General features: G+C 43.8%; 1 protein-coding gene across 1 annotated transcript in view; it reads right to left on the reverse strand.

The window, feature by feature from the left end:
• The window catches only part of kcnq1.2 (potassium voltage-gated channel, KQT-like subfamily, member 1.2), a 157,406-nt gene that overhangs the window by 50,080 nt on the left and 89,151 nt on the right, over positions 1-18,175 (reverse strand). Inside the window, exons 15-18 of the mRNA XM_076733173.1 lie at positions 10,430-10,505; positions 9,395-9,489; positions 7,821-7,861; positions 6,471-6,532 (exon numbers count right to left, since the gene is read on the reverse strand). Of these exons, the coding sequence (XP_076589288.1) occupies positions 6,471-6,532; positions 7,821-7,861; positions 9,395-9,489; positions 10,430-10,505 (274 nt within the window). The remainder of the gene's footprint in view (positions 1-6,470; positions 6,533-7,820; positions 7,862-9,394; positions 9,490-10,429; positions 10,506-18,175) is intronic.

The raw sequence follows: 18,175 nt of genomic DNA on the forward strand, positions 1-18,175 counted from the left end.
TATGTTGTTCCTGTAATGTGTTCGCTGAAATGAACAAGGTTAAAATTAGATACAGAACTACTGTCAGTCCAAAAATGAAGTAACGCAAATGTCTGTGAGCAAAATACTGACAGCCAAGCAGCTCTATGGGCTGTTGTTCTGTAGAGCCCAATGACCTCTGACCTCTCTTGGGCCAGGGTACAGCGAAAAAGAAAATTTTCTTTTAAGGATGGATAAAACTTTTTTTTTTCCACCCAGTGCCACCTTGCACTGAGAACACAGAGCAGCACAAGCATATTTGCACAGATCTTTATCCAGAGAATTGTGCATTCACGGGCAGCGCAAAGAGGCCTGTGCAGGACGGGATTCAGAGAACTAGATTTAATCAGAAAAGAAAACACGGGGAACTGCTCGGCTGTTGCGTGCTGTAGCTATCGCAGGCCAAGTTCAGACATGCAGGGAGATTCTGTATGTGCTTGTCTGCAGCGCGGGGCAGTAAGAGCACGGCCGCTGCAGTGAAGTGTGTGTTCCAGGATTTCTGTTTGTGTGTGTGTGCATGCATGCGCTTCCTTTGCCAAGTTTCCTCTCTTTGTTTAGACCGGCCCGGTCAGTCCGGCTCCCCGCCGAGCACGCTGCGGCCAAATACACACATATATCAAAACAAAGCACAACAACAGACAGGGCGCTCTCAGGGCAGAGAGGTGCTGGGAATAGGAGCAAAGGGGAGGTTAGAGAAAGACAGAGAGACAGTGAACAGCGAACTGGGAAGACTGCTGGACAACGGGTGGTGGGATGGCAGCGGACTCAACCTTTGGAGCAGAAGGGCAGAGAAAGGAGAGGCGGTGGGTCACTGTGACCGTCACTCTAATTACAGACGGAAAGGGAGAAGGTTGAGTTATATGCAGGAAAGTGGCAGAATGAATAGAGCAACACCAGTGACCCAGAGGAAGAGAGGAAGGAGGGAGCAGGGCAAAGGTACAGCGTGACCACTCTCACTGGGATGCAACTCCCGGGGCTACAAAGGTGATCATTTTAAGAGCTTATAGTGGAATAATATCCAAATTTAGACTGTAGGCAAGAATTTGATGGCAAATACATTTGTATTATCGCTCTTAGTAACAAAGCAGGGCTGCAGTTAAGAAGAATGTTTGGTCGTGAAACCCTTTGCGCCTGAATAAAGCAGCCTTAATTTTATACTTAAGCACAAAAACTGTTCTTGACAGTGAGTGAATGCACTCCCTAATGTTATTTTTTTTGCCTCTTTAATTCCTTTTTATACAACCACAAACCAGTCCGTTTGGTAGACATGATTGTGCTGTGTAGGATACCAGCATAATGTAGCTAATTACCCCTTTTATAATCCAAAAAAGACGATGAAGCTTTAAATCCCCCGAATCTTTAAATCTTTCCAGTGAACTCAAATAGGCTGAAAAACAACCCTTCTCTCTAAAATTCAATTGAGCATGACATAAGAACAGTGGAAACCTCCTTGAACTCTGAAGCATCTTTCAAGTCCAAAGAATTTAGAAATGTCTTTAAAAACTTTTACATCTCTGTTCGTGGTCTGCAACATGCTGTTCAGCTTATTACAATATTACGTGGTTTCAGTCAAGAATAAATATTTCCTCCAGTCTTTGATTCCCGTGCATTAATTCTGTTGTGATCGTAAAAATTAAAAGATTTTTGCAGAGAAAATAACATCACGAGGACAGCCATGGAGAGTACTCCAGGCACTAAAACAGGATTACGGTAAAAGTTCCTATTGATGTGGCCTTAACTTTTTCTGGATGCCAATATACAAAATAGAGAAAAACATGATTGGGGACAATAGATTCATGGATGCACACACGGATGGATTTAAGGCGTGAAACGCTGCTCCTCTGCCCGCCCCTCCAGCCGTTCAGTGTCAGTACCCTCCTGCACCGGCTGGAGAGATAATGAAGCTGTTCCTGTTTGCTGTGCATTGCTTAGAGCTGAGCTGCGAAACTGCTGGATGGACAAGTGTGTGTGTGTGTGTGTGTGTGTGTGTGTCCCTGGCTATGCACTTTTTTTTATAGTCTAATGTATAAATATGTATATATGTGGGTGTGTGTTTACCAGGCCCTCATCTCTAAAGCCCTCCACTGGGTCTGGATCGGACCAGTCTAAACATACACAGACACACATGCACACGCACACACACACACACACACACACACACACACACACACACACACACACACACACACACACACACACACACACACACACACACACACACACACTCCTGCCCCCCTCAAAGCCATGCTTTTAAAGACGAGGGGCCCTAAATGCCTTACAGATGGACTCCTAACAAACACAACACTCTGTCCCGGCCCTCAAGTATTCCCAGTATTTGGCCTTGCTATAATTTACAGCATACTTACCTAATTGAGATGCTATTACGGTCAGGGCGCGCATTCTTCTGCGTACGCATGCTGCTAATGCACATGATATAAGCGCGACATACATGGCACGGTATATTTGCCCTAATATAGCGGCGTGAAGTTAACCACAGAGTGAGTGTGATCTATGGTCCATGTAGTGTACTTAGAGCAACACAAATAATGATGTGTCGAGCAGAGACGTGTCTGTGCAGGCCTGCAGGGTGCATTAGAGGGTTTATTCCTCACTAGACACTGCTGATGGTTTTACACCCAGCAATGCAGTTTCCAAATACAACCGAATACCACTTTGATGACTAAATTATGATCGACTAAATATTTAATGTGAAAACAAAAAAAGTGAATGATTGCCCCCTTGCTGCCAAGTGTTGAGTTTTTTCAGACACTGAGGTATTTTTTTTATTCATGCTTTTCTAAAGGGAGCACAGCAACTGATTTATTTCTGAGCATATCTTTTTTATGTCTTTTATACAATGTTAAGTCTATATTAGTAAAACAGTAATGCAGCAATGAGCATATTAAAATTGAAATGTGTAACACAGACTTAAACAATAAAAAAAACAAGTGTCCTTTAATTTGAACTCTAAGATTTCTGTCCATGTACAATTTTAATAGTAAATTACAGTCTTGCAGGTATTTTCAAAAGCATTTTTTAGGTATTTTTTTATTTGAATAACAGATTATCTAAAGCCAGTTATCAACACATTAGACATTTGAAGGTTTAATATTTTTTCCGCCTTGTGAAAACTCTCAACTTTTAACAAAACGAATTTCTCTCCCTACATAATTAAAGGCTGCTGCCGTCAGCTCTACACACTAATTTCAGCTGCGCTCTGGGCTGCACAACACTTCACAATATTGTTAAATCTCTGAAACAAAATGGGATCAGACTAAAAAAGCATAAGCTTGTTTTGCAGACAGACATTTACAGGCTATGTGAAAGCATATTGTTGTAATTTCCCTGCCCTTTCTGTCTACTGCTATGAGAAAAAAAAAAATCCTGTTGCTATAAAACTGGGAGAGATTTACCACAAGCAGTGGGCTGACTTCATCCTAAAGCATGCAGCGAGCTCCTCTCTGAAAGGCCGCGCTGAAGCCCAGAGACACAGGCCACTGTTTGAGCTTGTCGTTTGGGTATTTTTCATCGAGTGTGTCTGACAGAAAGATAACACACTGTCACAGAGTGCCATCCATCTTCGTTTCCAGGTCGCTCCTGGAGAATTCAATCTTGAGAGTGTGGGGTTAGACACATTGGTGATTAATCAACTCCATCCTCGTGTGTGTGCGAGTGTATGTGTGTGAAGATCTATATGTGTCTTTGTCTGTGTGTGATAAATCACTGTCTAACCCTGTACAGGACACACAAAGCCCGAGCCCCCTTCAGTCCACTGAAGATAAATTCATCTACAAGTGATGTGCTGACAATAGCTGGACAAGAAAATGAAATCTTACTTACTCAGCTGCAGCATAAAGCGCAGGCAGAGTGGTCCATGTCTGGTGTTTTACAGGGGAGAGGGGAGCAGAAAGTGGGAATTTGTCAAAAAAAGAAAGAAAAAAAAAAAAACATAGCTGGATGCTGACCAAGAGTGAGTATTGAGAAAGGCATGGGAACACACTCTTGTGCACACACAAACCCACACGCACAAACATCAGGGTACAGAGTTGATGAATAATTCCTCAGGGCTGTTGGGAAACATCCTATTCCAAAGTGATTCAACTGTGACACCAGGCTTTTGCTTTGTGTTATTAGGTTTACTATTATGGGCAACATGCAAGAGGTGACGCAACCTCGAAATTACACAACGTTATGAAGTACACGCAGTGATGTGAGACAAACAAGAGTTATGGAGATTCTGTTGCAAACAACGTGCCACTTGACAGCTGAACTCGAGGGCGCTCTAACCACTTCAAATCACAACAAACTTGATTCATTGTGTATTTTCATCTCGTAACACAATTTCATTTAGCTTGAGCGTGATGTTGGGATTGGGTTTCATGTGGAAATGTTGTTTCAAGGGTAACATAATCAGACTTTTAAGGAAAAACTAAAGACTAAAGAGCTGAGTGAAAATGGGCCAGGAGCACAGAGGAAATGCTCTGCTCAGTTATAAACGAGATCAGTCTGGTCACTTATGAGGATTAGGCAGAGTGGAAGTGTAAAATCACCATATTCCACAAACATAGAGGTGACGTACTCGCGTGGACTTCAACTTTGGTGAACTTTGATTTTGCCTCAGCAGGTCATTCGCCTGCGTTCACGCATGTGTGACCGTACCCAGACGCTGTAGGCTTACGTATCTGGAGGAGGACCGGGGAATGTACTAAGTAACAGGGGTCGACAGGTTCATCCACCTGCTGCCTGAGGGAAAAAGGAGGCCCCGTCTCCATGTGCAGGTGTGGCGGCCCGTCACAACCATCAAAATAACAAATTCACACGACCAGAAATGAGACAGGCGGAGGGGGCGGGTGCTGAGACCAGGAAAATAGCAATTATAAAGGACTCTGGGTGTCACAGTTGCTGCTGCTACTCCTCTGTTCCACTTTGATGGGACGCCTGTTGGAGCCACACATGCGAATGCACTTCTGAATGGTCAATGATGATTGGTTCCACATTGGGAGGGAAAGGGCATCAGAAGGGTTCCACTGATTTGTTTCTCAATTACCCTCCTCTCAGTTTTATTTCGCTTTTACGTCAATGCAGAGTGGAGAGAAGAAAGGCGAGCAGGGAAAAGAGAGAGAGTCAAAGGTAGAGGAGGCACCTCTGAACGCAGGTTATGTTTCCAATCAGGAGATTGCGATCACAACATGCGGCCCAGAGCAAATGGGCCGTAACTCGGTCACTGAGGGAGGTCTTCAGGCTTGGAGCACGCATTGGCTCAAGATCATTACTCCTCTCTCCGTAACAAAGAGGTCTGAGAGCGACAAACGCATGCAAACTTGAGAGAACGTCAGTGTTGATGAGCTGACAGAGATGGGATGGTGAACGCGGAGGAAAAGTGGGGGAAATCCTGAGCGGGCTGACTTGAATAGAAAAGAAGTGGCTGCAGAATGCATTGTTCTATTGTATAGGAGTTGTTTTCATTCACTGTAAGATGTGGGAACAACTTGACTATAAGGTTAGTATTCAATTTTAAACACCAGCTTCATAAGAAAAACATGCTTGAGTGCCCAAACACATCTCCAAACTTTTCCAAATCCACAAAGATAATTTCACTTTCTAGTGATGCCACCATAAGACAAACAGATGTAGCCACAGACCAAAAGTAACAAACACATTTCATATCCTATAATTTGCACATGGAAAGACATCGAGACAGACAGACAGGAAGGCAGACACAGACCAGTCCAACTGGTACAACCATCCCCCTGAGGGAAAATGTCTATCTTGGTATCACACCAGCATCGGGGTTGGCATCACGCTGGCATCAAGTTGTGCCTGTTCCTCCATGAGAGAGAGCACGCCTAGTCACACCCGTGGGGTTCATAACACAGCTGTTGCCTATTGGCTATGCCTCACTGCATAAAGACCCCCCGGTGCTTCCAGTAGTCTGATATTCCCTTATGGAAACACAAACATCCAACAATTGTCACCAACCAACATACCAAAGATGACAGGAAAAAAAAGAAGGGCTGGCATGGAAAATCATCAAAATGAGCAGAAGAAGGGAGAGAAAAAGAGCAGAATGAACAGAAGCGTAAACGCAGCACTGAACACACGCTGATAAGGTGGAGACAGCATGCGGGCGCAACCCATTTACCCTGGCACAGATTTGACCGAGCCCAGTCACAACGTGGTCATATCAAAAGATTCCACCACACGAATCCATCTGATAACACAGACACAAGCAAACAGAGTCACACTCAGACACAACCACGCACGCACGCACGCACGCACGCACGCACGCACGCACGCACGCACGCACACGTGCACACACGCGCACACACACACACACACACACACACACACACACACTCCTTGTTATGAGCACCAAAGGTATTCTAATCACTTTATCTCTCTTACGCACAGACAAAACACACACGCACAGTGAGCGGCAGGAGTGTGCCTACCTTATCTTCCAGCCTGATCAGTCGCGCTCCAATCGTTGGGTATTCCTTATCTTCCCCTTTTCCTGGCGAATGAAAAAAGAGAACAAAGACAATCAAACATATGTGCATTCACAACAGTCAAAGCTAATACGAATGCATTTGCATGATGACAAGAACTTTGACAATGAAAGCCCTGAAGGCTCGTGATTCTTAGGCAAATCCTCCATTCATTTATTTTCTGCTGCTGTTGTGGGTCACGGTGGCAATTTACACTCCTTTCCTGTAATGTACACAGCAATTGTCAGAAAGAGTAATGCAACCTTAAAAGCATGAGGAAGCATTTTCTGAGTATTTCCCCTCAGAGGCTGAAAACCTCTACAATAAAGATTACCGACATTTTTGTTTTGTTTTACTTTTCGTTTCTCTGTGTGTGTATGAAATGTGTTTGTTGTATCCCTGGAGAGTATGCAGGGCTTAACTCAGTCCCTTGTCCAGCTGGTTAACAACAACGATTATGGCCTGAGTCAGCCAACTAAGCACCTGGAGACTAAACCAAAGGAAAATGGTGGAAAAAGAGGGAGGTGAGCAGCGGTGGTGGTGGAGTGCTGGCAATGCAAACTAGTATCAAGAATGTTTAGATTCATACGTGTACAGTCTGCAGTGCACTTTCTATTTAACATGTCACAAGCAAACAATAATAAAGAGTGAATTAAATCTTTTAAAATCAGCAGATCACTCGTTAAATCCCATCAGCTGTAACTTTATAAGGGTCCTGATCATGTTGCTTGACTCCTCTTAATCTCACCCGCAGAGCTCTAATTTGTCAATTGTTCCAGGGGAAGCAGCCATTAATGAGCCTGACCCCAATCCTGTTTGAGTTATTGAGTAAATCAGAGGTGTAGGCGCTGATTCAGAGGTCTGGTGTATTGACAATGTCCATTTCGTTTTAATTTTACTGTCATAGTTCAGATCAGCTGCAGTTTATAACCCGCATGACCCACATTATGCTTGCTGATAACACAAATAATGTCTTCGTGATCTATGGATTCTGAGTAAACTATATGCTTAAGTTGGATGAAATGACTACAGCTGAGAACACAAACAACACAATTAAAAATCACTCATTTCAGTATATGTGTTATTATTCTGGCAGACAGGCAAAGTGAAACAAGCAGGGTGAAAACACACACACATGTGAACATACCCATAACCAAACAGAGGCGCGCGCACACACACACACATCAGGGACCACTCTTTCTCTCATATTTAGTCTGGCACTGCTTGTGTATGTGTGAGGTATAAACACAGGGATGGAGCGAGGAGTGATGGCTGTCTATCAGATGTAGGCTGTTGTGTTTGCCGTGGATTTACCTGGAAGAAACATTCCTGGCTTCCCCAGCGTGCCGTCCAGCCTGCAAAGACAGAAGAAAAGAGACTGAGAACGGTAAAAAAAACAAAACAGGAGATTCAACTGAGCAAAACAGCACTTCACTCCAGCTCATGAAGAAAACGGTAAAATAATATAACCCAATTTATAGAGCCAATAAAATTAAACAAATGGTGTCAGCCTGAACAGTATTTATGTATTACAGATTTCAGAAACGTCAGGCTTTGAAAATAAACAATGAAACGTGCTCATGCGGACCGTCGGCCATCTATAAATCTGCTAAAGCAGGGGAAGCAGCTCAGCGTGCACTGCAAAGCACCACAAGGGCGGATATTTATCACCAGCAATCCCATGTCTTTAATTATGATTCATTAATGCTGGTGACCCACTTGATGCAAAGCGGTCATTACTGCAGTGTTTGTGCAGGAGTCACATGTGGCCGCTGCTGTGATGTGTTTTTCTTTGGACTTTCTGTTGCCAGGCTGCAAATACTACTAATAATAATTAGTAGTTTTATCATTAGTATATGATAACAATTTATAATAGGTTCATTATTAGCATGCATATTAGTGGCATATTAGCTCCTTATTAGCATTTACTAATGATAACAACTACTAGGCCATTATCTAAGAGTTTTACCTCAATGACCTCTGTCATTTTTAGCCTCTGTGAGGCACTTTGTGTTGCTTTTTAAGTATGAAAAGTGCCATATAAATAAATAAAGTTTGAAGTTTGAAGTTTGAAATTCCTAAATACTGCTTATTGATAGTAAGTTAAGATGTTGTTGTACATAAATTATTATCTAAATAACCTAACACAATAATAACAAATCAGTAGCTTAGATTTGTATGTGAAAGTTTGTCGAAATGATTAGAATTGTGATTATAAAAGAGACTTGCTTCCATAGTTGTTTGTACTGAAGCTTTAAATGACTGTAGTTAGTTGTAACTTAAATTAAATAAGAGTCTTTTGATTTATCGATACGTTATGAAGCCCTGCTGGTTCCAAAAACCTCACAGTGCTTCACAGTGGCTCAGCTGAGTTACAGCAAAAGGTGTTACGAGGTCCAGGTGATGCAGTTACGTAAGTTTGACCCAATTTATTACCTAACTGACCTCCTTCGAGGGAGAGCGTCGTGCGGTTTGACGGAGGAAAATCAGGCAAAAAAAGCAGGGAAAATGTGCGGGAAGAAGACGAAAGGTTGTACTTCAGTGAGGACTGGACTTCATTACAGCTCAACAGAGCATAACAAGGTGTGACAAATCAGAAACCAGCGAGGCTCCTATCTGTCAGATGAACAGTAACAAACTGCACTGCGGGAGTGTGATCCAACTGTTAAGAAAATTACTGAAACCTGAATCTAGAAATTTTTAATGGGGCCATCTCTCCTGCTGCTGCCTTCACGATCCAGTTCAGTTCACAATGATATCAGTATAGCTTACTGTAGTATTTAAAATGAGAGCGCGTGTTTGTTTTCAGACATAATGGCCCCAAAAATGTGGACTAAACTTTAAATCCACTGACAAAAAGTTTGAGACAGAAAGGGATCAGACGCCACCTTCTCTGCAGCTCCTTGATGCGGACCATCATGTTGAGGTGACCCTGGGAATACTGCTCGATCACGTCTCGCACGTCATACGGCTTCCGCGCTTGCTGTGGATCAATGCACGTGCACACACACACACACACAAAAACACACACACACACACACACACACAGAGAGGGACACAAAAGCCATTGTCAACCATAGGCGCTGTTGCTTGGGCCCCGAAAACATCCCCAACCCCCTTGGGTGCAAAGGGTTCATTGTTAACTCATTGTGCGCGTTTGCGTGTGTGCGTGCGTGCACTAACAAGTGCATGGTCATGTTGAAAGCAGTCGTGTTAAGGTCCTTTCACAGCTTTGTTTAGTGTGACGTGGATACAAGCAGCATCAGAAAGAACCCAGTGAACTCTTTAGGGTATCCTTGGTATACATGGAGTATAGCCTCTGCAGCTGAGATCACTTAAGCCATAATTGAAAACATGTACAACACTTGGACACGGTAAGAATACAGGAATCATTCTACAACAGCATGTAGCATGAAAACGATGGCCAAAGTATTTCAAACATGATTATGCATTTTTTTTTTCTAAACATTTATTGCGCAAAATTTCCTAACATAGTTCTGCTGACTTTAGTGCTATTTAAGGCTGTGCCCTACTGTGTGTGTGTGTGTGTGTGTGTGTGTGTGTGTGTGTGTGTTTTGTGAGTGCAATACAGTAAGTGAATTCTTACTGTATCCCCAGAGACAGGTTAGTAGATTTCCCATGATACTACGCCTGAAGTGAGCACAAAGAAGACATGCAGGTGCAGGTTTCAGGCATTTACACACAAACACCCAAACACACATACACACGCACAGCAGAGCTGCAGCTGATGTATGCCCTTGGGGCTTCCTCATCCTATATAACTGCACACACTCCACACGCACACCACACACACTTCTCTCACTCCCAATCTGTCTCCGTCTTTATCTCTCCATCTCCCCCTCCTTTGCTCCCCGTAACTCCACAGAATTTCTCTCCCCTCGTCTGGATTTCCTTTTGCTTACCTGAAATTTCCTCCTGGCCACAAAGTACTGCATTCTGCGTAGTACTTTTACAGCTGATCTCTGGGCATGGGACAACCTGTGACAGAAAGGGAGACTGATTAAGTCTACGACAAAAACAATGACGGTTAAGTCTACAGATGTTTCCTTGCTGTAAAATGTGAAGTGGCTTGTTTTGGACAAGCTGAGTTGTTAAAAAAAAGGAAAAAGAAAGGCTGCACACTCCGAGTCCAGCAAAACACATGTGACCCTGACAGGAGAGCGCACGCACGCACACGCACGCACACACACACACACACCGTATGCATTCACACACACAAAAAAGCACATTTAACCTATAACTATAAAATGTGTCAACACAGATAAACCCCACTCTCTATCAGCGCTTTCCTTATCGGTCACAAGCATGAATGTGCAACCTGGTGAAAAGTGAAAATAGAAAACCAGACTCAGTTTGCATTAAGAGGAGTCCCGAGCCCACGTCCCTCGGCTCAAAGCAGCACATCTGTGTCAACACAAGGGAAAACCCGCTGGTGTGGAGCTAAACACTGAAACAGAAACCACTGGATTCAAACAACACACACAGCCTCACGCTTGCATACCATAGTGACTGTATGGCATGTGCTCGTGTTTGTTTTTTCAAGGAGGCACTTTGTGCGCTTTGCGCTGGTGCTCATGTGATTTATTTGTCAGAAAACGCTGAAACATGTCTTCGGATGCGTGTCGGGATGATGGGTGCTATGAGTGAAAATGGACGAGTGATCAGATTTCACTGATTAAAAAACACACAAATACTGTGGACACACACCGAGCATCCAGCAGTTAAAGAGCTCTCAAATCATCATGTGAATCTGAGAAAGGTATACTTTTGTATTATATCTTCATGGGCATGACATTTATTAAAGACACTATATTTACATGCTTATTGCTTTTATTTGGAATTTACCAATGTGATTTTTTGGGGGACCCTACCCCAAAGTTGAGGACCTCTGACTTGAAGTGTGTGCAAGGAGCATAAAAACACTCTTTACCCATTTATTTCTCTTGATACTGAACTGTTCATCATTAGGTTTTGATGCAAAAAAGTAAATCTTGAATGCTGACTTCATTCTTTAAATCAATCATTTTGAACCTTTCTGCACTAAAAAGTTTCAAAAAGACTCAAATGTGCAAACTCAAATGTTAATGTACTAGATGTGCTTATTGATGTAAAGACTTGATTCTTACACGCAGTGAGATAAGTCATAGTCTCATGCATGACTTCAGAGCATTTAGTTAAACAAAGAAAAAATAGTAAAAACAGCTCCTGGCTACTGGGTGAGCAGGACTTTTTTTTTTTTTCAGGCCCATTTCTCTACCTGTCTTCTATTTCATGTACAGTATGTCTCAGAGACAGGTGACCTTTCAGCCATCTGTTGGTATCAGAGACATCAAAGTTAAGCTGGTAAGCCGCGGGACGGTGTGTGTGTGTGTGTGTGTGTGTGTGTGTGTGTGTGTGTGTGTGTGTGTGCAAGCAGTGTGTCTGCTGAGGAGGTGGATTAACAGCGAACTGACGTCACCAGATTCTTGCTGGAGAGATCCAGACGAAGATGGCCGAAATGAAAAGGGGATGGAAAACAGTCGGGTGCAACTCCGAATGAGAACGCGAGAAAAAAATGATGCTGTAAATATTAAAACTAAGGGTAGGATCACTTGTAGACGCTTGTCAGGATGCAGAAATGTAGCTTCATAATGCACTGGATGTTTGCCTCAAACAGAAAATGAACGGCTCCACTCTTAAGTCAAAGTCTCATGCGTCTGCACACTGTTTTAAACAGCATGCCCATTAAGGCAGACACACCCGCACGCACACAAACGCGCACACCCTCGACACACACGAAAACACACACACCCGACCTCATCCTCCCCCTCCCCAAACAAGAGTCTTTGTGGAGTCAACAAGTCCCTCTGAGGTCTTAATTAGGCAGAGGGACAACAGAAGGACTTAGCAGACAATGCGTTGACATGGGACCATAAAACACGACATCAAAGGCCGTCGGGCTGCTGTCTTCTCTCAGTGCGAGGGCTGCCCAAGCTATAGGAGGAAATGCACACAAACAATACCAAACATAAAGAGCGTGAGGCTATTTTTGGGGAAAAAAAAAAAAAAGCACACCCTCCCTCCCCCCACCATCGTCGATGAAGAGAAGGATGTGTTTTTCCTTCCGCCTCTTTTCTGTGTGACTCGGACGCTCGAGCATAATTGGGAAAGAAAACACATGTAGGAAACAAAAAACATGTGCGGTTTTGATCGTTGTACAACTGTACCCCGCTCCCTCCTTGCCCTCCTCCCGTTTCCTGCGTTCGACACAAGCGCGCACACATGTTCATTGGGTAAGTGTGATAAAAGAATAACACGGACAGGTTTTTTCTGCCCCCCCCTCCTCCTCCCGCCTCCACTCCATTAAACATTTGGCACACAGAAACTGAAGGAATGTAATTCCCACATCCCTCCGCCGATGCTGCCCTTCAAACACTTGCCGGCTCTGACTCCGCTTGCTGCTCATCTCCCTCCGCCTCCCTCGCTCTCCTTTCTCTTCGGCGTGTTTACATTTCAGCTGTGCAGAAGATTTGACACACAGAGTATCCAGGGGACTCCTCTTGAGTCAGCAAAGCTCACATCTCACCCACGACGACTTCAATATATTTTCCATTGTCCTGCGCTGTATGATTCATTCTCTGTTGGGACGGCTGCTTGTGTGGGGGTTTTTTTTATTCTAAGGATTAAACCACAACTCCTAGCACTTCTCAACAGACTCGCTATTCTTCATTAGGTCAACTGTAGAAGTCATGTACAAGCTGTAATTGCTGGAGTCATGAACTGACCCTGTCCCCCTCTTGAAAAGCTGTGACAGATTTAGCCCCGTGGCCTCCCCTGGACCCTTCTCTCTTAATAAGTTTTCTCTTTTTTCATTTTCTGATGGTCACTTCGGAGATCTTGGAGTTGTCAATGGCAACTCTCCCTCGTCTCCCTCCCACCCCCTTGGCTCTTTCTTTGGCAGGGGACCGTCAAATATCCTGTGCTTCCATGGTGCGCTGCAATAACCTCAGAGTCAGTCAGGAGAAAGCAGCCTTAGACATCAATGTGCTACGGTCAGGGCCCAGCAAGACTGCTGGCCTGTGTGTGTGTGTGTGTGTGTGTGTGTGTGTGTGTGTGTGTGTATGTGTATGCATCTGTGTGTGTGAGATAAGCTTTATGACTGGTGCTTTGGTCCATCAAAGAGATGGGCTCTTCTTCTGTTCTCCTCAAAAACAGACATCCTTTTATCATATCTTGGACGGATAAGATGACTGCATTCTTTCAGGAATGTTTGATCTAAAAGTGATGGCATGCCAGAGGGCGCCGTGGTAAGAATTATAAGGGCACATTGCTAAGACACTATATGGTAACGGCCAAGCTTCCTCATTCAATAAAGGCTTTAAAATGAATGGGCTGCGATGCAAGAAATGCTCCCATGTGGATCCTCCTTCAACGGTTTGTCTAGTGGGAAATTAAAGCAGCTCTGCATGCAAGAAGAAGCACAAGTTTAGCCAAGCTTTGTCCGTCTCAGGCCACCTCTGCAACAGGACAGCTACATCTGAAGATGCTTATTCGTTGTGAAAAGCGCTGTGTGTCCATGTTTGTTTCTTCAGGTTGTTTTCGTAAAGATGTCTGATTACAAAGCAAGACCAAAAAAACAGCTACTCATTAAATATTTTTATGATTCTGTTGTCATTATTTGACCTGTTAACCAGACCAATAGTTATTTCTATGCTGTTGTACGGAGACATCCAATTCACTACTTTTTGATTGCTTGCTGAAAAAGAGGACGACGACAAACAAGAAGAAGAAGAAGAAGCAGAAGAAGCAGAAGAAGAAGAAGAAGAAGAAGAAGAAGAAGAAGCTGTTTCTGCTGTTGGTGAGTAGTTTGTTTGTTTGTTGGTGACTGGCTTTGTTTCTTCTTTTCTTCTTCGGTTGTTGGTTTTGTGTCCGATTAGCAGCCTCTACTTCTTCTACTCTGTTTATTTCAGCCATGTGTAGCACAGCCAATACTGCCAACCTCTGTCGAAACTTTGCTTTGCATTGTCTCATTTATTCGGTCCAAACCAGTGGATGCGCCTAATTTACTTTTTCCCCCTTTTTCCAGATATTTCAAAAGTTTGCTTCAAATTCACTTGGAAGATGGAAAGTTAGACGGAACCACTCTGACTTCCTCTTTTCCTCAAACAGCTGGTCAAATATGGTTTCAGATACAATCGCTTCCCTCCTCCCTTTGTGTCTGCTCCGGTTGTTTTCATGTCCCCACCAGATCAATAGACACTGATCAAGACACACTGGAGACAAAAGCGGCAACCAAACCACATCAAAGCCCAGTGCCCATTAAGAGCTGATGACAAAGAGAGAACAGAGAGCGAGCGGCGTTTGATGTGTGTGGCCACAGAGAGACAGAGAGAGGCCAGAGATGCTGTAGGTTTGCTATCACCCCGACTTCCTGCATTTCTATCACAAACACACTGTGAAAGTACTGTATACTGTGAGAGAAGGACATGTTTGTGTATATACATGCAGGAATCTATAAAACAAATGCAGACAAATACAGCGCTTTAATCTGCCTCGCACATTCTTTTCCACACAGCGTAGCTTGACTTCAACAAACAGAGTTGAAAGGAAACGAAACCTTAGTAAATGAGCCGAAGATGATGTGGTGATATATACTTGGGATTTACATCATTAGATACGATGCTGCTTGTGGAAAGTATCCCTATATGGTCTGATCTCACACACAACCTCCACATGCCTCTAAAGGTACATGTGAATGAAAGTCTCCCGCCTTTAAGCTGATGAAAGAATAATGAAAGAATCCCACCAATGAAAATGGCTCCTCTGGAGAGATGGTCGACACCCTGGTGACCCCGTCCCACCCATGTTTAATGCCAAGTCTCACAACCTGTCATTATTTGAGGAGAACAGAGACAGATGCAGCTCTTTCCCACCACGGCGAGACAAGATTGGAGAGGAGCACACATCTAACAAGTACACTAATGACTGGTGAACTCTTCCTGACACGACTCTAACTGTCAAATTAACTAAAGATTTGGGCGAGGAGGCTTCCAGTTAGACAGCCGAGAAAATGAAAATGTACAGGCGTGGGAAAAACGCATTTTACTCGGGTATGAAGACCACAAGGAACTAAGACTGTAATAACATGTATGAGGGAAAAAAAATCTAATTGCAGGTACTTTAAGGACATCGTTTCCATGGGTTCTTCCATTAAATATAGTTAATCTTTTTATGTATATCGCCATGCACTTTCTAATTTGATACACCCATGAACCCTACAGTCGATTCCTGCTAATCCTGCTATCAATAAACAGGAAACATTAAAAAAATGTTGTGGACAATGATCACCTCATGGACGTTCAAGGCCTAAGGTGTAGCCTCAAGAGAGGGACATGGCTGTAACTAGTCTTCAAAGTAAGCCTAATTAGAGAGCTCGGCAGATTTGGGGTTAATGACCCAGGTGCCAGGCCTTCTAGTCTAAGCATTTAGCCTAAGGTGTGTCAGTAATGTGGCCTTGCATGTTAGCGAGTGTATCGGGGTAAAAGGTTTTTCTTTCAACCTTTATTCAGGGGCACTCTTTTGTGGTATGGCTCTACGGCAATGTCAATCATTTGGTGGGTCAGTCAACCACTTTTTAGTCCAGACTGAAATGTCTCAACAACTTTCATTTAGCACCATTATAATTTTTAATTTTCTGTGATCTCTAACAGTTTAATTCACGTTGAGTATCACAGCCTCACAGAGCTGTCAGTCTTAGTCTTAGTCTGGTTTAGGGGCAAAACATCTGCACCTATTGTTTTCCCCGTGGGCCTGAACACATCATCGTGGGCTGACCTTTGAACTAGTGAACTAGTGCCAAACCAAACACCCTCCACTCCTTTTTTTCAATCATTGTGTTTGGGATGCTGACACAGTAGACTGATGTTTGCTCTTTATGGTTTACTTTTTCAAACTGTGTCATTTGTAAGCTCCCTCAATCCAACGACAGTCAAGAGGCCTAATATGTAAATGAAAAATGACGTGGATCATAGCTTTGCATTTTTAATTTGTATCCCTGTTTGCATACGCCTTTGGGTATCTGCATAAGAGCTTGGCTGACCGGTTTGGACCAGAATACAGTGGATTAGGAAACTTCTGTATGAACCAGTATCTAGCATAAATGAAAGCACACTTATATGAACACACTTACCAAAGCACTGACATCCAGGACAGACAATTCCTCCCTGTTTGGACCAACATTCTTGAGGTCCAGTGTGTTTATATGCATGTGCGCATGCATGTTATGAAGACAGGAGGGCGATTGGGTTTCTCCAATGGGGGACGAGGGGGTGAGGTGGTGAAGAAGGATTTATAATTCATGGCCTAATAGGATTTGTTGCTGTTTAGCAGGATTAGGCATGTTAGAGAAAGAATCTATTTATTGCTGCCAGTCGGGGGGTCCCCTTGCCTGGGTGGGGAGATTTTTGGGGGTGGGTGGTGGTGAGGTGAGGTCGGGGGGTTGCACACTGGACCCATGAAATTTTTCTCCCAATCATTTTCCGGGATAACCCCTGGTACTGAGCCGCTGAGCATGCAAGCCCACCCCCTCCTCTCGGCTCCTAGTCCCACCACAGCCCCTATCTTTGGATTAAATTGGCTGTTTTTCTTTCACAGCGTTCTGATAATCCAAGCACATGAGCCCAGTCGTTGGTCATGCCAACACACATGGTTGTTCATCTGTCTTTTTTTTTTTTTTTTATGTGTGAGCGTGTGTGTGTGTCCGGGGACAATTAGCACCATCATGCCCTCAGGAGAGCAAGGGCCCGGTGGAGGTGGCGGTCACAGACCTGCCCATGTTCAGGCTGGCTTAACCCTGGCTATGGACCCAGCAGGAGGAGAGAGACGAAGAATAGAAGAGAGAGAGAGTGAGAAAGAGAAGGAGAGAAAGGAAGAGATGGAGGGTGACCTGCAGGCCTTCTTAGCTAAGGGGCTTCCCTTTCACAAGCCAATCGGTTTAGATTATAAAACCATGCTCCTTTTCAAAAGAGCATTATTCTTTGATTCATGTGTGGCTGGGGCTACAGTGGGGGGCTGGCTGACATTAAAGACTGCTGTTTAATTAGGCCTTTTTTTTTACAGTGGTCAGCCTTTTTGTTCCTGCTTTTCAGCTATGGGAGGCCTGGTTGGCCTCTCTAATGACCAATGGCAGTTGCTCTATATCCATCCATGTATGAGAGAAAGAGAGAGAAAAGCATTTTTCATCCTCCATTGATATGTGGAGCCTCCTGATCAATATCCTAAGAAAGCATAAACTTGCTGAACGCTTCCATCTTGGCGTGTTCAGTGGTTTTAAGTAAGTAAAGCCATTAATGAAAGGCTGATGGATTTATTGTGTGAGAGTCCAGAGAAAAGGACTGAGCACTTCTTCATTGCAATCCTGAAGCTTAGGGGGCCACCTCTTCAAGCCTGGTCGAGGCCATGAGTCTCCTCAACTAAACACGCATTCACCTTATTCACCAGGCTCACTGCTGAAAGAATGAAAATGGAGGGAAACTAGAACTGTATCACTATGGCATCGCCACCTTTTTGAGTCCCTTTGTCAGAAGAGGAGGACAGAGGAGAGAAGAGGGGAAGAGAGGGATATGGTTAAGAGATCTGGCCAAACACCACGTAACAAGCTTCTTTCAGAA

The sequence above is a fragment of the Chaetodon auriga genome, chromosome 6 (assembly GCF_051107435.1).
Source record: "Chaetodon auriga isolate fChaAug3 chromosome 6, fChaAug3.hap1, whole genome shotgun sequence".
NCBI classification, from domain to species: domain Eukaryota; kingdom Metazoa; phylum Chordata; class Actinopteri; order Chaetodontiformes; family Chaetodontidae; genus Chaetodon; species Chaetodon auriga.